General features: G+C 41.8%; 1 protein-coding gene across 3 annotated transcripts in view; it reads right to left on the bottom strand.

The window, feature by feature from the left end:
• Positions 1 to 22,359, bottom strand: part of TNNT2 (troponin T2, cardiac type) — a 28,745-nt gene extending 6,386 nt beyond the window's left edge. The window contains exons 1-13 of one of the 3 annotated variants that reach the window (XR_013840284.1): positions 22,268 to 22,355; positions 12,322 to 12,380; positions 9,874 to 9,891; positions 8,617 to 8,646; positions 7,301 to 7,375; positions 5,793 to 5,822; positions 5,043 to 5,064; positions 3,689 to 3,749; positions 3,411 to 3,527; positions 2,885 to 2,962; positions 2,129 to 2,239; positions 1,737 to 1,846; positions 10 to 100 (exon numbers count right to left, since the gene is read on the bottom strand). Coding sequence is in view for 1 of the 3 variants with exons in the window: in XM_079981904.1 (XP_079838030.1) it covers positions 10 to 100; positions 1,737 to 1,846; positions 2,129 to 2,239; positions 2,885 to 2,962; positions 3,411 to 3,527; positions 3,689 to 3,742 (561 nt within the window). In the remaining 2 variants the exon portion in view is untranslated. Of the gene's footprint in view, positions 1 to 9; positions 101 to 1,736; positions 1,847 to 2,128; positions 2,240 to 2,884; positions 2,963 to 3,410; positions 3,528 to 3,688; positions 3,750 to 5,042; positions 5,065 to 5,792; positions 5,823 to 7,300; positions 7,376 to 8,616; positions 8,647 to 9,873; positions 9,892 to 12,321; positions 12,381 to 22,267 lie in introns of all 3 variants that reach the window. The other 2 variants (XR_013840285.1, XM_079981904.1) reach the window with 2 other exon arrangements.
• Positions 22,360 to 24,270: the final 1,911 nt, after the last annotated feature.

The following is a 24,270-nucleotide window of genomic DNA, read 5'->3' as shown; positions in this document are numbered from 1 at the left end:
CAGACTCACCTCATATTTCTGCCTCTTGAACTTTTCCTGCAAGTCAAATTTCTCAGCTTCCAGGTCATGGATATTCTGCCACAGTTCCTTTGCCTTTTCCCTGTTGTAAGAACATGCAGCATCAATCAATGTGGTTGCCAATGCTTATATATGCACATAGGAACATGCAATGTGAGCGTGTTCTTCCAGAGTAGGAAAGTGAGCTGAACGTAAGAATGAGAATCTTAGCTATACAACATTGTGCATGTGAATATGCGCATAAAAATTGTGTGCATATTCTTTATTATAAGGGAGTTGTATGTGGTCCATGAGTGTGAACATATGGTATATGATGTATGTGTGCATGTGAGAGAGACATAATATGAATATAAATGTCTGTGTGTTTTAGCCTGTGAATATGAGTATACATAACATTTATAGCTTCAGCCAGAATGTTTCCTAAATTATTGAAAGTCCCAGTTGTGCTTAAATTTAAATCACACATTTTAGTATATTCCTACTTTACAGGTACCTATGCTGATGCTTTTGCCACAACTGGGTCTTCTGCCAAGTGTGGAACAACCTGGGCACAAGTGAAGCAGCGGCCCTCTTCAGACATTACCACATCGAGGGAGCACATGAGTAGAGAGAGATTGCAAGAATACACCTTTAGCCCCACTCCCCACACAACTCCTCTGCCTCTTCATGTGCTTACAATGGACATCTGCTGTGAGTAATCTTATGTACCAGTGAAGGCTCTCTCTGCCTATGTTCCCTCTTTAGGTGGTAATGCCTGAATAGGACTAATGTGCATCACCAAACCACATAAGCAGATTTTTTTTTCTATTGATTATTTCAGCATGAGGATTAGGGCATTTTTGACTGGGGATGCACATACTGTGGTTCTGATTGAAACCATGCTCAACCTGTAGGGTTTTTTTAATCCCTGGATATGGCTGCAAGTCACACAGCTGATGTAATATGTAGTTAAGCCCTTGATCTACCTGAGGTTTCATACTGCATCACCTCCAATCTGCTTCTATGTGCTTATTGCACCCTCTAGTGTTCTGGATCCCTCCTTTTCATTTGACTCTGTCTGCTTAAACTCAAATGCAAGTAGCATTTGGAAACAGTGCATGATAATTGGATGAGCAAGCATTAGTACGATTTAACAGCCTCTTATGGCTTCCTGACTTGTAACCATGTGGGATATAATACCTTCTGCTACCATTTAATGCATGTTGTGGGCAGTTAACATTTCCAAGGAGTGATGGGCTAAGAAGCAAGGGGAACATTGCCGCATGCATCCTAACTGTACCCTATAGTACCATAGTAATAGCCAAGCCAGCATTGCATTGTGTTCACATAACCCCAAATATGGAGAACAGCATAGCACACAATGCATGCTGTAACTGTAGGATTGTGGCAATCTTACAACGCTTTAGGAGCTGTCTTATGTTAAGGTCACTGTGCCTCCAGTGTACTTTAGCCTGGAAAAGCTTGTTCTGATCCCAATAATTATCAGTCGCCTCAGTGGATGTTATTTTCATTTAAAAACAAAAAGTCTGTATGTTAAATGCAAAGAACGCATTTAAAGTCATGTCTAGTTTGGCACTCTGAGAGACCACAAATCACAACTATGGGGAAAGTGGCAGGTAGAAGACTGTTTTCATCTAATTTCTTCATCATGAAGAAAATAGGTCCCTACTGGTCCCTGAGCCTCTGGCTGCTGCCCCAGAACTAGCTTCCCTTCTTACTTCAATTTGTCTTCATTCAAGTGATCGATGGTTAAAGGTTTTCGACGCTCGCTGAGGATCTTTTTCTTCTTCTCCCGCTCTGTCTGTTTTTTTCCACTTTTCTTCTCTGTCTAAAAAAACAGTTCTTGAGTTCATCAGAGTTCTTGAGAACATCAGAGTTCATCAGCCCAGTTCATCAGACAGGGACATGGACTGTGAATTCAGAGTATATAAGTACACATAGATTAAAACTAAGACTAAAAAGCTCCTGATACACTCTCATTGAACCTTTACCAGTCTCTATTTGAGCTATTTGGGCATACAACATGTAGGTGAGTAGACACCAAGACAGGAAATTCTGTCCCCAGATGTGAGTTTCAGTTTCTGGAAGAACACTCAGGCTAGATAAGTACCTTCTGTAGGTAGCCTCCAAAATGGAGCATGTTCGAGAAAGCCTTCTTCTTCCTGGCATCCTCTTCAGCCCTCTTCCTATTTTCTTCTTCCTCTTTCCGGGCTCTCTCTTCCTGCCACAGGCAGAATGACAGACAGGTTTCAGAACGGCAGATAGTTAAAGAGAATCTGTCTACAGCAGGAGCGACTAACCAGTAGGCCTCCAAATGCCACCATCATCCCACCCAGGGATGATAGGAGTTTGAGTCAAATGACGGCATCTGGAGGTCCACAGGCTCCGCATGCCTGATCTACAGGGACATCAAATAGAAACTTGTTTAGGAGACTGAATGGACACAAATCAGACAGAACGAGTTCTGTTCTCCAATCCCAGTTAGTAAGCAAGCTCATTAGCCGATTCCAGATCAGTTCCTCCTTGTTTTTCTGCACTTGGGGAAAGGGAACACTTAGAAAAATAAGTAACAGTGGTGCTTTCATTATAAACTGAGCAATTCTAGTCTGGTTTTGGTCTGTTATACATAAGGCCTATGTCACTGATTCCCTGCATTTCCAAGGCTTTGGGTTCCCTGGTTGACCATATTACTGCTTGAGTATGATGGGCTCATATTACTGCTTGAGTATAACTCTTACATGAGCAGCTAAGTGGAAAATTTGCCCCATGCATAAATGGGGGTTTGTCAGAACAACAAAAACAAAAAAACTCATAAAGGCATTGAAGTGACTTTTTGCTGTGGACTTCATGTCTTGGGTATACTCACAGCGAAGCGAGCCTGACGTTCCTTCTCTCGCTCACTGCGGATCCGTTGCTGTTCAGCTCGTTCTGCTCGCCGCTGCTCCTACAGGAGAAAATCAGCCCAGTACCTGTTCAGGGAGGGGGCCTGGTATACTCTGATGAATGTCCCCCTCCTTAACTCAGCATGGCCTGAGCCAGTCACAGTTGAGGCTGAAACTATAACACTATTGAAAATGCTGGACACTTGACATGTTGCCACCTGAGCATCCAAATGATACCTCCCATGGTAAAAAATATAATATTATAGCTACCTATTGCACCCATGTAAGCTCATACTTCTAGATCAGCCTCTAAAACTGGGGCTTTAAAATAGTCCAGAATATAGTTTTGGGGTCTAGACAATAAATATCCTGCCATTTCATTAATTATATTGTGAATGTGCATTTTTAAGCATTCCCAGAATATGTGTGGGGCTCTGCATCACTGACAAGTGGCTTTAGGATCTGAATGAAACACTCTTAAGTCCTCTCTTCTTTTTGGAAGAGACATACTATTCTGTCCTTGAGGAATATCAGCTCTTCCTCCTCTTTCTTCCGGTTCTCAAAATGGGCCTCAATCAGAGTTTGCAGCTCATTCAGATCCTTCTCCATTCTCTTGCGGTGAATGTCCTGCAAAGCAGAAAAGACAATATGAGGGTTTGGTATGTTACACACACACACACACACACACACACACACACACACAGAGAGAGAGAGAGAGAGAGAGAGAGAGAGAGAGAGAGAGAGAGAGAAGGAAACAGATTTATGAGATGATGATGGCTAATACTCACATCAAAGTCCACTCTCTCCCCATCAGGGATCTTTGGAGGCACCAAATTTGGCATAAAGAGCCTGAAATTGGAGGACGGGGGGGGGGGGAGAGGTAAGCCACTAGTATAGCAACACCTGACATCTCATCTCTCTATCAGGGTTGGCTGACATTATTGATCTCCTACATGAATCCATGCTTAATCCCATTGATTTCAAAGAGGTCTGTCTCTGTGTTCCAAGTACTGTAAATCTGGCCAAGACAATATAGACAAACATAGAATCATATAATTGTAGCAATGGAAGGGACCACAGGGATCATCTAGTCCAACCTTCTGCAATGCAGGAATCTTCTGCCCAATGTGGGGCTCAAACCACGGCCCTGAGATTAAGAATCTCATGCTCTATCAACTGAACTATTGTAGTACCCTGCTAGCACCTATGCCTTACAAACCATAGATATATGCCTAGAAACCAGTGACAAATGGAAGTGGATGAGTCCATAGATAGCATAAATGGAAGATATAATCATTTTAAAAACAACAACAACCTGACACTAAATGCAAGGTAAAGGGGGGGGGACCCTAAGCATTTTATATCCATATGTGTCCAGTAGTCTAATAACTAGATAGCCCCATCAAATCAGAAAAGACCCTCTACTATGGTGAAACTTCCATTCCTAACAATGAAAATCTGGGAGGGAGCAGCTAACTTTACATTAACCTGTCTTAGAACTCACTCTGCACATTTTATTTAAACTGGATGTCAAACTGAACGTAGTTCCAAGCTGAGTCAACAATTTATAGCTTCTTGGAGGGCGCCGTATGGAATGCCATACCAGTTGCTGAGCTTTTTACAATGGCCGCAGCTGTCACAGTAGTCTTAAGTTTCCTTGACTTGACTTATACAAGCCACTGAACAGCTGTAATAACTTCATCACTGGGCAAGCTGGGGTGGGAATGTTGTTCTTGAGATAGTGTCTCATCACTTTGCCTGATGCATTTAGTAGTGTCTCTGCATTTGTGGGCAACATTTTTTTAAAAAAAAAAATCTAGATAATTTTGTACCACCCAAAGAGACCATGCATTTGCTTTTTTGAAATTTCAGTGTTGCTGTTGTTTAAAAAGATTTTGTTAACAGTGCAATCCTGTGCATGTTTATTTGGAAGTACAGTTTACCATGCTCAGCAGGACTCACTTCCAGGTAAATGTGCACCATGTTACAAAGCTGCCATTAATTGAATTTTTAGGAAGCCAATAATATTTTTCTTCAGTTGTGCTTGTACTCACCATCTCCTTTCCCCCTTCCACACAACTGCCCCTGCCTCAACAACTGCCTGCTAACCATAACATCAAAATCCACTTTACTTATACTTACTTGGGCCTAGGCTTTGATTCTCCTGCAAGAAACCAAATGAACATTTAAAGAGTTGCCAAACAGAAATATTTACCTGCTCCCTTTGTAGATAAATTGAAAAGACAGGCCTACTGACTCCCTTAAGGCTTATATGGGTTGTTTCTGCTCCCATCGCTCATCTCTCATCTCCCCCTGTACTTTTTCATGTGAATAAAGGCTTGGGCAGATTTTTTTTTTAATATGTCTGTGTGTGTTTCAGAGTTAAGGGCACATTCTTAACTCTTGAACTGCAGGGGAATGCGTATCTCTCCTTTCTAGTTCCTGCCTCGGTTTCTCAGGCTGATTGACATGGATTTTGTACACTTGTCCAACAAACCTGCTTCCCAAAAAAATTAAAAATGAACTTATTTAAGTAAAGAAAATGACGGGGAAATGCTGTAAAAATTGTAACAGGTGCGTGATGGGACATTGTATGACTTCAGTCCCATTTTAACATACACTTGTGAATTGGTTTTTTTTATATATCAGCATTAAGATCTGTATATTTACGTTTTATCACAATATATGCATTTCCTTCTGGTAATTTCTTTGAGCTGAGAGCACTACTGCAAATTTGGGAGAGATGCAAAATCCAAAGGATAACTGCTTCCCCATCTGCACGCTCATCCAGGAAATGCAGACCAGATCAGCTTACGTTGAATTTTATAGACACTAAACTCCTCAAGCATCCCTAGCACATATACTGGTCCACGGTGCGCACTTTTCATTTACCTTCTGGTTCTTTAGCTTGCTCTTCTTGTTCTATTTTAAAAGGAGAGCAAAGAATTTTGATTAGAGATGTACCACGCCAGCGCAGTTATGTCTAGAATCCCCACACTCCCTGATACATTTATTTCCTCTAAGCTGTGATTACGGCATTCCCAGCATGCTTCATAGTTCATTCACCCATTGCTGGGAGAGTTTACATTGCTGGCATTCTGGTATTTGGTGATCAGAGACAGGGGCGTCCCCTCTTTTGCATTTTTCACAACACCAGAAGCTCCAGGACAGATGGTGATGTGATGTCAGTGTTATGAACACCAGAACAGTTGGACTCACCAAAGAAGGTGGCTTCAATCAGTAAAATTCTGGGAATAGGTTGGGGGGGGGTACCAATTTTGGAAAACTTTTCCCAATACATTATTTCCCCTGAAAATATTACAGGTTTCCCTCCCTTTATAGTCAGAGGGGAAAAGCAGAACTACTATCAGTAAAGAGTGCCAGATGCTTTCCACAGTGGGGGAAAAATATTTGTTTATAGGATGTAATGATTGCTGATGTCACCAAAGCATGGGGGGCATTCCCTAAAGCCATGATGTTCCTCCACACAGTTTTTGTTTTTTTAAGGGGAGCGTGTCTTGGGGGGGGGCAGTCTCTGCAAGTGCAAGGCTGCCCATTTGCCAAACACAGATTATCTTCCTGTGCCATCAGCTTTCCTTTACTGCCCATGCTGGTAAAGTATTAAGGAGAATGCAGCGAAACAGCCAGACTCATAGAGGGATGGAACATTGTTATAGAAGATTTATTACTCAAGAAACATACACCACGTACAAGGGACCAACCACTAGGCATGCAGCAGATTTGTCCATTTGCATTCTCTCAATTTTTCATTTTCCCATTCAGTTCTCCACAGTTCTGCAGCAATTTGCAGATTTCTTTTAAAATTGCCAGCACATTTTTCCTAATAAGCACACGTTTGTACATTTTTGCAAGCAATTTCCCCCAATGTAATGAAGCAAATTCAACTAGTGCCAAGAGGCTTTCACCCCACTCTTCCAAAACTGCTCTGGGGAGTCAGAACTCCCCAAACAGTGTACAGCTTGTGCTGACAGAAAGATCTCCTTAGTGCTATGTTGAGTACATTTTTTTTGTATGTTAATTTCATGACTATATTCATTTTTATGCACACTTTCTTCTAATATATGCATTTCTGTAAGCACTGTTTGGTTGGAGAAACACAGTGAAAAATTTGGTTGTGTGAATTTTGAAGGCTTGTGGTGTTTTGGTTCTCATTTCAAACAGTGGGGATTGTTTAAGTTCACCTTTACTTGCAAACTGAATTAATTTTATCCCCCATTCTTACTATAATTTTTCTATTTTTACACACTCCCCCCCCCCATGACAATTGTGCTCTGAGATCACAGCTTAACCAAAACAATGCTGCTGAATTTTTATTCATTAAAAAGACCCTCCATCACAATGCTTGTATTGGCCAGAGATGTTTCACCAGAACATCATACCTTCTGCCCTAGGTTCATCTTCATCTTCCTTGACTTCTTCAGCTTGTTCTTGTTCTTGTTCTTCTTGTTCTTGTTCTAAAGAAGAAAACAGCAGGATGACATCAACAGATCTGAGAATTTTCATTGCTGGCCTACACAAAATTCTGCTTGAGGTAATGAATCCCAGCCATTGGGACGTTGGTCAGAGAAGAGGGGTTGGGAAAGAAAGATAGCATATTTCTAGAACATGGCTAAATGACAAGTGATAACTTGGGACTGCCATCTTAAACTGAACACACTGAGGTTCAATTTAATGATGTTCAATGATGTTTCTGTTGTGGGAGGTAGGGTTTGAGATGAGCTTCATCAGTCCTCAACATGATACACACCTCAAATGTAGAGGCAGGTTATTAGTCAAGGTCCACACTCCTGGTCCATCGCAATATTATTAAATGCAGAGCAACAAAGAAGAAAGGGCAACCAAAACAGTCAGAGGTTTACAGCACATTCACCTACAGATAAAAGCTGAGCATCTTGGGATTTTTAGTTTATAAAACAGATAACTAAAGAGGTGATATGTGATAGAAGCTTATGAGGTGATGTCTGGTGTGAAGAAAGTGGATCGATGGAAGGGTTCTTCCATCATACCAGAACTCAGGGTCACCTTGTAAAATTGGAGAAATGAAACATGTCTTCACACACACCACACAATTTACTTAGGGATTTTGATGCCACAGAATATGATGGAATCTCATTTAGATTTTTTGTGACCAGGGTTAGAAGACAGTGGTTCTCAAAAACGTCTCACTTCAAATATCAGATATGGAAATAAATGGTGCAAAAGGAGTCAATCATAAATTGTACTGCCACCCACAGAGGCTACCTTCTGGTACCCAAATCTGAATGACGCTATTATATAAGCACTAGGCATTTGTTTTTTGTATTAAACCAACACATTGAGGAGAGGAGTAGGAATGAGCCCACTTCCCACATGTGATTTTAAACATAAGCCATAAACCTGCATAGGCTACATAATATCAATACTACAAACATATATAGATTTTAAACTGCTTTATAATCCTGGCTTCTCCCAAAGAATCCTGGAAACTGTATTTTGGGGAGATGCTGAGAATTCTGTGGGAGAGATCTCTAGCTCCTCCTTCCAAAACTACAATTTCCAGGGCTCTTTCGTAGCTCTCCAAACAGGTATGGCCTTTGACTGATGCACACAGTACATAAATGCTTATGATTTCCATGCACGATAGGTCAGTAAGTATTCTGTCTGTGTGTCATTGGCAAGCAGCAGCAAAGTGAAATGTAAAGAAATGTTCTACTACCGTCTTCCACCTCTATCCATTCTTCCTCTTCTTAACCAGGGCAAGCAGGGGTGGTGAAAGGGAATAAGTAGAAAAGGTTAGCGAGGGATCACAGAAAGCTGTGGCTTCAAGCTGGAGCATCTATAGACAAAACAGCTGTCTCTTGATCTGATCTTTGCTTTGCATTTGTGTGCACGCCTAGTTTTCAGATGCCAAGCACTTGTGAAGTCAAACATTTGCCAAGTTCAATAGGATATTAAGGCCTGGAACATTCAGAACACCCACATATCCATGCACACACAGAGGCAGTAATTATGACCTCATACAAAAGCATAGAAGAGGAGGTGTGCTTGTAAAAAATAAACGCAAAGACACATTGATCAGCTTCTAGTGATACTATGCAAGCAGCAGAAAGCTCATTCCAGACTGAGTTTATCAGTGTCAGTCCCGTTGGCAATGAAATACTCTACCCAGGTTCCTAAAATAGTAGATTAAGTTAGCCTGCCCCAAATTGGTGCCCTCCTGATCTGTTGGACTAAAATTCCCATCAGCCACAGCCAATGGGTGAAAGTTGTAGTTCAAAATACCAAGTGAGCACCAAGTTGATGAAGGCTGGATTAAATGTTCATAACACACAATATTAGGCAAATACTCAGCCGTATTCAACCTACACTTTTCTGCGCTTTCTAAATAAAATAAAAAAGGAAGGAAGAAAATAAAATAATATAAAATAAAAGGGATTTTTTGTCTGTCAGCTATAAATAGAAAATTGTTCAAAACATCCTCTCCAAGAAAACACCCAACAATTCCGCTTTCTATGCATCAATATTTTCTTCAATCCTCAAACCCAGATATCATACGTTCATTTTCTTCTTCACACAAAAATTCTATAAGGAGTTTCCAGTTGAAACAGAACAGTTTTATGATAGAACACTACCAAAGAAACAGAACCTTGTGTGACCAGGAGGTCCCCATAGTGGGAGCCACTTCTAAGCCACTACAGAAAACAAGCTCTCCCCCATATCACCATTTCAGCTGATGGTGACATGAGCAAAAGTGCCTTTTCAGACGATGTAGCTACACATCAGTAGCTACACTCGCTACACTGAGACACCTAATAGTTGTTCACATACAGTATATGTATATAACAAATTTATGATACATATTAAGGTCTCCAATCCCATAATAGTTTTTTTTTTTTAATGGCATGGTGTTATGACCCAATAGAACACATCACCTCATCTAACCCTGACTCTTATAGTAACAATGGAAGCCTACCTTCTTCGACGCATTCTTCTGCATCAAGTCGGAAGAGAGGAAAAGAGAGAGCATTATTAGAGCAGCAATGGTGGATTTGGAAAACATGCTTAATCTGACAGTTTTCATTCCCTTACCTTCCTGTTCCCTGTAAAGCAGAAGGGAAAACAGCTAGATTAGAATAATGGCTGGTTTGCAATAATAATACTACTACTACTACTACTAATAATAATAATAATAATAATAATAAATAGTAAGTGATTTTAGAACAACATGATCCATGGTCTCTGACACATATTCTTTTTGGAAGAATGCACTACAACCAACTTTCAATTTATGCCAACCTGTTACAGCAGAAACAACAGAGAAGAGTCATGTCGCACAAAATTTCATGCCGGAATAAATCTGCTAGCTTTAAGATGCCGCAACAAGACACTTCTCTTTGTTTCACAATCAGGGTTTTTGTTTTTTGTTTGCTGAGTGGATTCTGCCCATATGGTGGCAGGAGTTCACATGTATTTCCAAACCCCTGGAATAGATAAGCAGATACCTGGGGCCATCTCACACCCCACCTCATGCAATTAAAAGCTTGCTGTATTAAGGGACAGTTGGTTACATTTAAGTGAAGTGGCATGCAGATCTAGGGCCAGCTTATTTTTCGGGGAGAGGACTGGAAGGAGCAGGTTGCCTATACGACATGCTTAGGCATGACTTCATGTTGTGCATCAGCTGGAGATGCAGCTCAAGTAACTGGAACAGGTGTTGATAAAAATGCCAGAGCAGGAATGTGGCAGGCTATGAAATAGCATTTTTCAGTGCTCTCTCCTTGCAGTTGGAAAACAAGAAGCTGATGAGTGAGCTATGGGAGCGTAGAAAACTGAGAAAGTCTGTGTGAGTGGGAGTAATGGGATCAAAAAAGGTAGGAAGAATTTCCAAAATTACAGACATAACCAAGTCACAAGCCATCTATACCTCCCAGGAATTTATAGCTGTATGGCTCTTACTGGTTGCTAATTAAGTACTGTATCTACATTTCTTCCAGTATCCAAAATCTTTAAATCCCAATAGTCTGTCATTCTATGCTTGGGACAGGTTTCCTACGTGAAGGTCCCAAGAATCCTCAGAGACCCAGATTCTCTTTTAATTTCAGAAGAAGCCTAGTGAGACCCTCACCTCTGGGGTTTGGAATCCCTTCTCAACACTTCATTTTCTGATAAAATTTATATACCACTTGCTTGTAACAAACCCTCTAAGTGCTTTATGAGAAATACTAGAATTATCAAGAGGGCTGGCCCTAGACATTTGTGGTGCTTGAAGTGAATTAGAAATTGGCACTTACGCTGCTCTACTTCATTAAGTGTGTGTTTTTATATCCAGTGTACCTGAAGGAGCGTCTCCACCTCCATCGTTCAGCCTAGACACTGAGGTCCAGCTCCAAAGCCTTCTGGCGGTTCCCTCACTGCAATAAATGAGGTTACAGAGCAGAGGGCCTTCCTGGTGGTGGTGCCTGCCCTGTGGAATGCAATGCCCTCCCATCAGATGTCAAGGAAATAAACAACTATCTCACTTTTAGAAGACATCTGAAGGCAGCCCTGTTTAGGGAAGTTTTTAATGTTTGATGTGTTTGTCGTGTTTTTAACATTCTATTGGGAGCCGCCCAGAGTGGCTGGGGAAACCCAGCCAGATGGGCAGGATATAAATAATAATAATAATAATAATAATAATAATCTTTATTATTATTATTATTATTATTCCCATGCTGATATTCACTCCCCCCCAAAAAAAAATTCTGATGCTGATCTTCACTCCCTCCTCCTCATTATTATTATTATTATTATTATTATTATTATTATATCTATTGAATTTCTATACCACCCTTCATCCAAAGATCACAGGCTAAAAGGGAGGGGGGCTCGTTCACTAGCACTTAAAAAAAAAAGTGTTACACAAATGCATAAATGTTAGGTTTATCAATTGCTATTATCTAATGACCTGGAACAAAATATTGCAGTATGCAGTCCTGGTGTTCCACATTCCAGCCGCTCCATTCCATTCTCCAGCCCCATTTTAAAGTTCTCCTCCCAAGAGTCAGTCAGCATTCCGAAAACACTGAGCATGCTCAGTTCTTATTGGCCTCTTTCAGGGGTTTCCCCCTTCAGAGCTTTTTCCTAAAGAATGGTTTCCCCAAGTGCAACCTCCTTGTATGTAGATAGTAGCATTTTAGCTCTTTACACAGCAGCACTCACTACCTAAACATCAGAGGGGAAGATAAATAAAATATTTGCTATGGATCAGCACCCTAATCATTCAGAATGATTTCATGTTGTGATTTCTCTCCCCTCTGGACCAGATTGTAGAAATATAGGAATGGCATATCTGAATGACCACACAGCCACATAAAACAATGTGAGTGACAGAAAAGCAAGACACATTTCTGCATATAGATGGGAAAGGAAAACATTGAAGAACCTAGTACTTACTCTTCATATTCCTCAATGATCTCTTCAGTGTCTGACATTTTCAGTTACCTGTAATTTAATAAAGAAAAAGAAGCAGTGATACTTAAATAGGAATCACAGGCAGCTATTTTAAATAGCTATGATGCTCTTGGAGAACTAGCTGAAGGTGTGTCTTTTTACAATACTGATACTATCCAAGTAAGTTCCATTGCAACTTGCGCCAGGATTGCTGTCTAGGGTCGCCATATTTTTTTTAAAAAACTAACAACTAGGACACCCTCAGCCTTGGAAATCCCATGGAAAATCCAGACATTACGTATGGTATTTCACCCACATTCCCATGGCACACATGCACACACACACACACACACACACATATATATATTGCAGTGTTTGCTGAAATTAACAGCACAGATTTAGTACAGATCTAGAGGTCTGAGGAACGCAGGAAACTCTGTTCTGCATTGGTCCATCTAGCTCATCAAACTCAGCATTACCTACACAGACTGGCAGTGGCTCACCAGGGTTTTGGGCAGGAATCTTTCCCAGCTGTATCTGAAGATGCCAGGGCTTGTAGCTGGGGCCTTCTGCATGCAAAACATGTCACTGAGCTAAGAAGAGTTTGGATTTGAAATCCCGCTTTATCACTACCCAAAGGAGTCTCAGAGCGGCTAACATTCTCCTTTCCCTTCCTCCCCCACAACAAACACTCTGTGAGGTGAGTGGGGCTGAGAGACTTCAGAGAAGAGTGACTAGCCCAAGGTCACCCAGCAGCTGCATGTGGAGGAGCGGGGAAGCGAACCCAGTTCACCAGATTACAAGGCTTCTGCTCCTAACCACTACACCACACTGGCTCCCTATGGCCCTTCCCTTCACTGCAGTGGGTAATACATACCCTTCCACATTTGGCAGATAAAAATTGCTGCGCACGAGGCAATACCTTATTGTACCACCTTATGCTCCTACGTGGTCTATTTACATCAGGGTTTCCCAAAGAAGTCAGTACCGACCCCCTGAGGTTGAGGGGACTGTCCAGGGGATAAATAAAGATCTAAGGGTTGGAAAGAACCATTGGGTGGGAAAGAAGTTTACAAATTTAATTAGGATTTAGGGATTTGAAAAATCAAGGGGAACAGCATGGCATGGACATGGACAGTGTGCCTCCCTTGTCAATGAAGAGCCACTGTATTTATTACAGTGATTCCACAATGCAACAGTACTCTCAGACCCTGTAGTTTTATTGTTTGTCATTATTGTTTTCACTTGTTTTACCTCCTTATTTTTTACATTTCATTACTCCTTGTAATGGTCGTCGTCATCATCATCATCATCATAATTTTATTTGTATGCCACCTTTCCACAGTTAAAAACAATGATCAAGGCGGCTTACAACATGGCAAGATTTACATAATTACAGAAGTCATAAACAATGAATAAACCACATAATAAAATACACAAGCAAATGGAAAACAATTTCCACATAAATCTAAAATCTAAAACTAAGAATACAGTATTAATATCACACTTTAAAATGACATAGATAAAAAATAACAGCATTTTTTTAAAAAAAACCATCATCATGGTGATGGGTGATTAATCAATGTTTACTATACATTGATATTTCTTTACTTTATTTCACTTAATAAATAGGGTGTTGTCTTGGGGGCTTAGGGGGTTGATGCTGCTGTTGCTGTTGAATTTTTGTAACTTTATTTTAGATCTTGTGATTTATGTGGAAAATGTTCAGTTTTGGTTGTGTATTTTTTATTTTTCCTTTATTGTTTATGATTCCTTTTGATATGCTGTAGTTATGTGGTTTTTTTTAATGTTGTAAGCCATATTGAGCATTGTTTGGACTGTGGAAAGGCAGCATGCAAATCCAATTATGTATGTATGTATGTATGTATGTATGTACATTTCTCAGAATTCAGGTTGAGGGTTGATGACAGCTTTATAAGCTCATCAATGGATCAGTGAACTTAGAAGTTTGGGAAACCCTGAATCACAGACACACCTCATTAAGCATTTCTAGAAACCATCTTCATTTAAAGAGCAAGAATGAAAAGACTTAAACCTTGCAAGACAGTATTTTATTTAATTTTAGTAGGACCCCAACATCTGCCAGCTGGAGCCTGGTGCAAAAAACATGCACTTCAAATTTAAAAACTCTGAGCCCAGGAATTTGTTTTGAGTATCAGAAATGAATGGAGTACATACGGTAGCTTTTCTACACAAAATTATACTCCTGGCTACCCCAAAACTACTGCTAAACAACTGAGAGTCAGAAATCCTTGCAATTCCACTGCAGAACACATAGAGGACTGGGAGTACTTGCCAAACTACCCTCTGTCCACCCTTGTCTTGTGGGACACACTTTAATATCGAGATATCAGAAGTGTGTATATTTTCAGCATGTCCTGGGGCTGCTTCACGTGAGAAAAATTAAAATACCTTTATGTCACATGCATAGCTGACATGATGTAATAATGTGTGACCAGCCCATCCATGGATACAGCCACAGTGATTTGACGGTGATTCATGCACCCTTAAGAACTTGGAAGAGTACCACCAGGACCACATACATTGCTACCAGAACAAGGCTTGAGACTTCTGCAAATCATGTCCAAAACGTGTTTCAAGCTGAGCCATCCCAAATTACTGGGCACTTTTGATTGTAAAATATGTACAGTGATTAAAAAAACCCAAAATCTAATTACTCCACAAAATAAAGGCAAAAACAAATGACCTAGTCTTAATTATTTCCATTTTGTATGCCTTTCCTCATCATGTCCACTATCCCCAGACTCCTTGCACGCTATCTTTGTGCAGCAATGAGGACTGGGAGTCTTTCAGTTCACTGTTAGTTAGAAAGAGAAAGGCCAGAGAGGAGACAGGAGTGTTGAGTGACAAGAGCTAGAAGCAAGGAAGCAGACTGGGGGGGGGGGGAGATGCCTGATTGATTTTTGGTTGAATCCAAGGCTGTGGCTATAGGGGAAGAAACACTATGGGGTGTTCATGCTGTGAACCCCTCCATCATAGGCTCAGGTTGTATATATGTGTAAATAAACCATATATCATAAGGGCACCACAATTTCCACTGTATTTCATTTCAAAGGAAACACAAACTCTGGGTAAGCACCTGGAACCAATGGAATCTCGCATTACTCAGAGTTTGGAGTGATGTGCAGCAATATTTATCACCTTTCATTGAGTGACTGGTGCAATGCCTATATAAGGAATCCAGAAACCAGGAAAGAAGACTTAATTTTGTCTTAGGTGACCGTTTATGAAATGCTTCTGTTGATGTGAAAGGAAGGAAGGAAGGAAGGAAGGAAGGAAGGAAGGAAGGAAGGAAATTTTCAGCATTCTCACATGAGCTTGAAGGCCGTAAAAGCTTCTTGGACCTCAAGTAATATATAGTTGAACTAGAAAAGTGGTTGGTTTTTGCTCACTTCTAGTGTACTCTGTACATAGTCATTACATCATGACGTCTTTGGAGACAAAAAGTTACTGACAAAGTGTGTTCTCATTCATGGAGAGCATGTGTTGTGGTGGGGGCTGACAGGCTACCCCTCTGTTGCTGGGCAGGATTGTCTAGATGGCCATAGGCAGTGATTGGGCTGTTTGGGTTGCTGGGGTAAATTTGATGTTGCCAATTTTGTGGGTTGGACCAAAGGTATTATATTCAGGGCACGCAGCATTGAGCTTTCTTTTTCGCTGTGTCCACCGGATCACCCGCCCACCCTACCTAATTTTAGGGCTTGTGCGTTGACCTTGCTATGCCTGTCATGGGGTCGCCTGCCGTTGGGGCAGGGGCCTGGTAGGAATTTTGTCCATTTGGCTGATTGGCTGGTGCCATTTGGTTTTTGCCTACTGCGTAGCAAATCGTCACAACTTTTAAGGTTGCGGTTAGGCATTGGTTAAAAATTTGGTTGGTGGAGGGGTAAGGATTGGCTGTGCCTGCCCCTCCAATGCTGCTGCTGCAAGGGAATTCCGTTAAAGGAATCCAGGGGCTCGCCATGCTTTCGTCCAAATCCCTGGTCTGGGGCTTGGGCCTTGCAAGCCCCTGGGAGCATGCAGGGAGAGGTGAGGGCCTGGGGCTCAGCTCCATTTTCTCCCCAATATTGTTTTCCCTTACTGGCTTTCGCTGGAATCCGGAAGTCAGTTTTGTCCCTGGGCGAGGCCAGATAGTCGTAACCAATGCCTAAGCAACCACTCACATTTATGTATTTTAAACCTTAAACAAAAATTCTGTGTGAATTGTGTTTTATTTGAGGGGTGGCCTGGGGACCTCGACATGCAAGAAGTGGAATGATTAAGCTTTCAGGAAAACAGCAGCGCCATCTATGCCTAAAAGTCACAGTTTCTTGCTGGAAGCTGTTCCATCTTGGCTCAGATTTGGAAATGTTGACTTGCTGATATACCACTACAGTGGAGCCTCCATTCTCTTCCATGGCTCTGTTGCTTAGGAACAAAATTCTCCTAAAATAGGTGGCAAGAGATTAGCAACAGCATCACCCAACACTGATAACCAAGAGCAAGCCCGATGTGAGATAGAGCAGGGTACACAGTGTTGAGAATTAGGCCTGTTTCAAGGGAAGTAAGAGATATGTGGAGAGTGTCACAAAGATAAAGAAATAAAAAATATATATCTGGAGTGGAAGGTTCTGAGGTTATCCCCTTTCCTGCTGTTCCCTTTTATGAAGGGTAAATTCATTTGCTCTTTTCTTCCTTACACATCTTCAAAGGCGAAAGTGATTGGGATAATTTCATAGCTATATAGATATATATAGCTATACAGATATATATCCATTTATCTGTCTTTTTTTTTTTTTGTCTTTTTCAATTGTGTTTTTCTCTATATCAAGGAACCCAAACGAGTTACAGGTTGGTGTTTTGGTTTTTAAAAAACAAGGACCTTAAACTAAAAGTGATAACCTCAGTTCCTGACCTAACAAATATTCTTTAGGCAATCTCCAAGGATGCTATTAAGGCTTTAACCACATCTGCTATGACTCCACCTTTAGAAAATGGCAACTACAGAAAGCAGAGGGTGGGGAGAGGGTTTAAATATCTAAAAGCCAAATCTAACCCAAGTTAAGCACTTTTCAGCCCCACTGGTTTCGGAGGGAGAGATTTAAGCTTGTACTTAACTTTCAAGCCCAGAGAGCACATATCTTTGACTGGGCCATGTCCTTTGGGTTTACTTTTGATAGAGCTGAGAAGCAAGGTCATAACTGGGGTAGGGGACTTGTTCAACTTTCCATTTAATATCTGTTTTAAAATAATGTTTCTAGTCCCGTTGAATGCAGAGAAAAGGCAGTAAATAGTGTAGCCATCCCTAGTATTTTTCCCTCATATGTGCTTCATATTACCTTAGCAATCTGGAGAGCAGCAACAGCTGGGAAACAATTTTACAAGGACAGAAAGAACACCACAGACAGAATAATTGTCACACACAGGAGGAATAAGGATATACTTTGAATGGTTCACCTATAGATTTATAAATCATTTAATGTGTCAAGATGAATGGATGTTGTTAATATTGCAGTTGTTGTATAAGGGATTGTTATTTTGAATGGAATGTCATTGAGACAAATAAGGTTTTGGAAGACAGAAACAAAGTAAATCATCAAGCCATCAATTCTAGCACGTAGGAGGCCACCTAAATTATATAAATTGGCATCTGAATGATTGGGATTAGTAATTGTATTATAATTTGTCATTGTTATAATAAGGCTACCATTGGATTATTGTAACTGAAAACTAATAAAAATTATTGTCAACATATTACCTTAGCAATCATTACAATAACCTTGTAAGGTAGACAACTTTACATTGATGCTGAGGGCCACAGCAGAAAATGATGTTTATATGTAGGGCATGGGTGGGGAGTGGGACCACATCGACCTCTCCAGACCCCATTGCTGCTGCTGTGCACCCTGCTTCCTGGACAACCACATGTTCAACACAATGTTTACAAAAGAGATGTCTGTGCAAGACTGCCATGTGATCAGGAATCCTGATCACCCAGGGCTATGGAGTGTATGGAAACCTACACTTATTTCAGCTGTCTATGCATATATAGGTATCTCCTTAGCAGATATCACACCTGCACAAATGTCGAGGGGGTGGGAGTGTATGATGGGTGGGGTCTGGAAGCACAGACCTGGTCCCCATTCATGCATTTAGCCCAAGACATGAACAGCAACATCCCCAAAAGTGTGGGCTTGTTTATAAGGGCTGGGTCATACATGCAAGCTGATCAGCTGATGATCTCAACCTCAAGTAGGGACCTGAAGTTCAAACACTGCAGGTGGAACATCAGCAGTGCATTTCATTGGAGTCAGTTCAGACATACAACTTTAAGGGATAATAAATCCCGAGATGGTGCATTGCACAGACTTCTGTAAACCCAGTGCAAATGACTTCATTCAACATAAAGTTGGTTTACACCTGAGATACGAATGTGAGGACACTTATCTCCTAGCTAACCACAGACAGTACTAACATGGGGTGAGGGTGGCAAGTATCTGCCCTTGACACCAGCGGTGGAGCAAGCTGATGCCCTGTGCAGGGGCGGGGCCAGCCACCCATGGGGCGGGGCCAGCCGGGGCAAGACGCTCCACGGGGCCTCCGAGGAGTCTGCCTGCCTCCTCCCACTCAGCCACCCTACAGTTGGGGGGAGGCAGCGGGCGGACCTTTGGGCAGCGCAGAGCCTGCGGGCGCCCAAGCCACCACGTCACTCACAGGAGAGATGCGTGGCTCAGGCATGCTTCAGGACCCAAGGTGAGTGCCGTCTGGCAGTTTGTCACCCCCCTCACTGGTGACACCCGGGGTGGACCGCCCCCACTGCACCCCCTTCCTCCACTCCTGCTTGACCCACAGCTTGACCCCACCCAACCCTCTTTTCTGTACTTCAAGGAAAGGTGTTTTTCAAATAGTCAGAATGCTTTTCCTTTCTGATCTTCAATCAATTATACTGGAGTAGAAATATATAAAGATAAGGGTTTGCACTGTAAACTTTGGCCCAAAGAACATATTTGGAGATTCATGGAATTTGTGGCATAAATGTGGCTTTAAACCTGTCATGGACACTAAATTCATGCACAATGACAAGAGAGGATGAGGGATGAGTGAATCCTAATTCCATTCTGCAGTTTAGGCTTTGTGGTTTTAAGGGTGTCACCTCATCTATGCATTGTTCCACTTGCAAGACTAAAGATGGCTTGAGGATTGCCTCCCTGTAGCAATCTGATTCCCCCCTTTTGTGCCCACCATAATATTTTGTGTTCTGGTGCCATCACTGCAACCTTTGCTTGTAACCTCCTCTATAAGTGCTGTTATGTTTACAAAAGACTGAGATATCAAAGGGTGATGGGCATGGAAACTTGCCTTTAAGGAATCTCTCGGTTCCCTTCCCTTCCAAGAACAATTCATTAAGCCTGGATTCCAAGCTTTGTATCCATCACTAAAATAGAGGCCTCCATAATCCTCAGTAGATTCCCAAGCCATTTCCCCCCTGAGTTTCATGTTTAAAGCCAGGTTCTTCCTGAGCTGCATGTTTCCACCTGACACTGTACATCAGTGTGAGCCTTGTCCGGACCTTGCCCAGTAGTCTTGGCTGCTCAAAACATTCCTGAGTCTCGGCAAAAGCTCTCAGCAAATCCAGCCTGCCCATTTCAAGTTTGAAGCAAATCCCCAAACTAAGTGAAACTGGAGGGGTTTGGTAGGGAGGTTCTGCCCAGCGCTACAAATAACTCCCATGTGTCAGGCCATCTGTTCCTTGCCATACCTCCATGTTTCTCTTTTCTGCCTAGGGACAGAGCATCAAAGCATGTATTATTTGAGCCATGTACAACAGCTGTATGATAGCAGAATCAAGGATCCCACTGCCTCCATTCACAAAATGATTTTGTGAAAGATAAAGGGAGAAAAGTTGCAATAACATCTAAATCACAACTTGTCTTGGGAGTCTTGCGCATGTTTGAATCTTACATGTATATTCAAATATCCTGTATATTACATGAGAGACTACTGCAAACAGAGATCCTTATTCCTCCATAGAGTGGTGATAACATTGGCTTCACGGCAAATGCTGGCTTGTCTACAACATTATTGAGGAAAGAATACACACACACACACACACACACACACACACACACACACAGAGTTTTGCAAAATGTAGATTGATCCAGAATGTGCAAATCAGGCTAGTTTGCTTATAAATGCAGACCCAATGAAATTCTCAAGCATCCCTACTCCAAGACCAGGCTAACTTTAACAATGATGAACCAGGATCTACAGATAAAAAATTGGACACCTCACTGTCTAGATCAGGGATGGAGAACTAGCAGCACTCCAGATGTTGTTCTTGTTGGACTCCAACTCCCATCAGCCCCAGCCAGAATGGCCAATGATTAGGAATGATGGGAGTTGTAGTCTGGAAACATCTGGAGGATTGCTGGTTCCCCACTCATGCTCTAGATGGAGGGGTGAATTCAAGAGAGTCATGCAGTCAAGATTATAAAAGGAGTCTGTGACACAGGCTATTAACAAAGCTGGCTCATACTGATGGGAATTGGAATCTAATAACATCTGGAGAGAGCCACATCTTCTCCATCCCTGAATTATGGTTTTGAAGGTAAGTTATTTGTTGTTAGCTTCTATAGTCTTGGGTGGTATGACTCTATTCCCTCCTTAGTTCCCTTTGAGCTGCCACAAGCAGATGCCCCCTCATTATCTTTCTAGGCATTTCAATCTCTCAGATACCCTATCCTCTCACCAGGTGCTAAGAAATGCATCCAGCATCTATTAAGCAGTGCAATCTTATACGTGTTTACTCTGCAGTAAGTCCCTCTGTGTTCACTGAGGCTGACTCCCTTGTAAATGTGTGTAGGATTGTAGCCCTAAAGCATGTAGGAATTCTTTCCACAGGTTCAGATTCCAGACAGGAGGACCAGGTGAATCCATATTGTATAACATTTTGATAAAACTTCAGATCTCACTTTAGACCCAACTATTTTAATAAAGCAAAACTCCTAGAAGACCACATATGTTTACACTCAGCTGGCAATTTTTACCCACAAAGAATTAAACAAACAAGTTATCAGCTGTGAACCACAATGAACAAAATATGAATTTGCAAAAAATTGAAACAACAATAAGATTTAATGAAAAGAACAGTAACTTTTCTTTTATCTAATGCAGCTCCAATTATAAATGCCAAACTGTTTAGTTAAAAATGAAGCCTAATTCAGTAAGGTTACAAACTGCATTCATGACATAGTTTTGCACTATGCAAAGGACTTTAAGGAAACCTGAGGATGATTCAGAATACATATACATTTCTGCTACAACTATGAGCTCCCCCTGCTCAAACTGTGTGCTGAGTGGTCTACAAAATTCCACCAGAGGTGCTTTTTACACTCTGCTTTGCAAAACAAAACCCAAAACACAGATCTAGTCATTGTCTAGATGCTACACTGATACCCGCCATACTTTAGATTTTCTTTTTGTAAATGTGCCATTAGGCAAACCAGTTTTGCCCTGAATAACTCTATTATACTTCTAGTTCTATCTCCTGAATTCTGTCGCCTGCTCATCCCTGTGCTTTCCATATGTATTTTATGCATGAACTGATGCATTTCTTGTTTTGCATTCCATCACCTTCCAACGGCATATTTGCATGCAGGGAGGGCTCAATTCTTTCTTTCTCCATCCTGATGTAGAGCAGAGGGTAGCTTCTCTACAAGGAATTATTTGCTATGGGTGTTTGAAACCAGTATGTATGTGGGGGGCTCAGAAACTGTGCCCCCATTGAGAATGGGAGGGGGGAGGAAAGGATTTTGTCCAATATCAATTAATATCCATATTCATACAGACAATTCCCAGGTATATCCTATGCCCTGGCGAACTTCAGAATGAGGAATGCTATCTAAGCTTGAATCCCTTACCTCTTGTGCAGAGAACAGGTGAGAGTCCTTCCAGTGGAGACAAGGGCAGTGTCTGAGAAATGCAACTAAAAAGAGTGAGGCTTTAACAAGGCCAGTCCACCCCAGGCTGCCACCCCCGGGCTGGGTGCCTGATTGGAGGAATGCCAGCAGGGAACAGCTTGGAATGCTAAGCTTTGCTGCTATTTTGGCAGTGTCAGCTGAAGCCTCTTGTGCAACTCTTTTCTTCCCCTCCCCAGAGCCCATATAAGCCCTTGCTATTGTATGGCCTCAGAGAACTGCTATTTTAAACCCCAGATACCCAAGTGCCCAAGAGTCTGACACAAGCCAGCCAGCTGTCACTCTCGAGTGGCCTGGAACTCTGATATGGAATGCTTCTGCCCTGCAAGGGCTCATGGTGGAAATCTAGAAGGCTAGCAAGTGAAGCTTGGCACATGGCTTTGTTCTCCCTATCCCACCCCCCACCCCCAGGTCCCTTTAATTGGAACACCACTGACCCCCTACTGCCTGCACAGCTGCTTTGGCAAATGAGCAGAGATGGCAGGGTAGAGCTAAATGAAAAGCTACATTTAGAAAAAAAGGATGCACAGAAGCAACCATTAAACTGGAGGCTTAAATCAACTCAACTGAGCTGGTCACCAGAACTTGCTTGCTCTGCTCCCAAGAGATTTGTGGTACTTAAGAGTCTTTTAAATCTCTCTCTCTTTGACCCTACTTGTGCCAGGGACTTAACTACATATACATGGACTCATGCCTAGAATGGCCATCTAGTTAAAGTGAGATTAGGCAAATTCATGGAGATTAATAGCTATTTTTCATGACAGCTATACACCAGAATCAGAGGCAACTTGTCTCTGAATACTGATTACTGGGCAACATCTGAGTGGGTTTATCTTTAAGCCCTAAACAGAAAGTTTATATGCCTCCCACAACCCACCCAATAGGAATTCTAATACAGATTTTCCTTCTAATACCCATCTTGTCATTTGACTTTAAGTTTTCAAAACTTCTCTATTTCAATGAATGTTTTTCACAAGAAGTTGCCTGTCAGTAAACCACATAGCATTTCTAAGGTCATCTGGAGCTTGTTTTAAGGCACATAGACAGTTCAGACCAAGTGGAAGCCAGACTTGAAGGGCCTCGCTGGTGCCGCATCAAGGATGGGGAACTTGTGGTCCTCTGGATGTTGTTGGACTACAGCTCCCATAATCCATGACTTTTCACCATGCTGGCTGTGACTGCTGGCTACCAACATCTGAAGGAAACACAGGCTTCCCATCCCTGCCCTGTGTAAATGCCCCAAACATGCTCCTGCTGCTGTGCATTCATGTGGGAGATTGGTAGCAGTTAGTAAACTGTCTCTGAAGGAAGCTTATCAGCCATGCATTGATCTTCTCATTGAGGGGTTCTGGGTAAACTTTCAAGGAATCTCAGGGCTCAGACTACAGTTTGAAAGCCACTGACTTCTACAGAGGGTATTACTGACTGCTGGTCCTGTTGAATTCCTTCATGGCCATCTGTCATCTTCTCCCACTGGAGTTAGTCACAGTTATGGACTGCTACTACCTCTGAGCATGCAACGCCTCCAGGTTTAGTTATGGTGTCAAAATACTTTCATGGTTACGTTGCCCACTTACATCTATCTCTTTCTGGCCCCTTGAAGCACCTTCTCCAAATGCCTATTCTCATGATGACTCAGCATGTGGACAGATGCAGCAAGGAATATCAGTTTGTCATATAAACTTTCAGTGCATAGTGTGAGCTTCACATGATTGATTTGCCACAGACTGTATTCTGCTGAGGGTTTGGGGGGTTTTTTGTTTTTGCTGCAGCTGCTGTATACCGATCATCACCAACTGTGATGATCCTTAGGGGAGAGACCATCGCTTAGTAGTAAAGCACATGCTCATCATGCAGATGGTCCCAAGTTCAGTCCCCAACATCCACCGTAAAATAGATCCAGTAGCTCTAGCAGGGGATGCTGCAGAACAGGAAATGGTAGTAGA

The sequence above is a fragment of the Podarcis cretensis genome (genome assembly GCF_951804945.1).
Source record: "Podarcis cretensis genome assembly, chromosome: 6".
Taxonomy (NCBI): Eukaryota; Metazoa; Chordata; class Lepidosauria; order Squamata; family Lacertidae; genus Podarcis; species Podarcis cretensis.
This window is presented reverse-complemented; position numbering and strand designations above follow the sequence as displayed.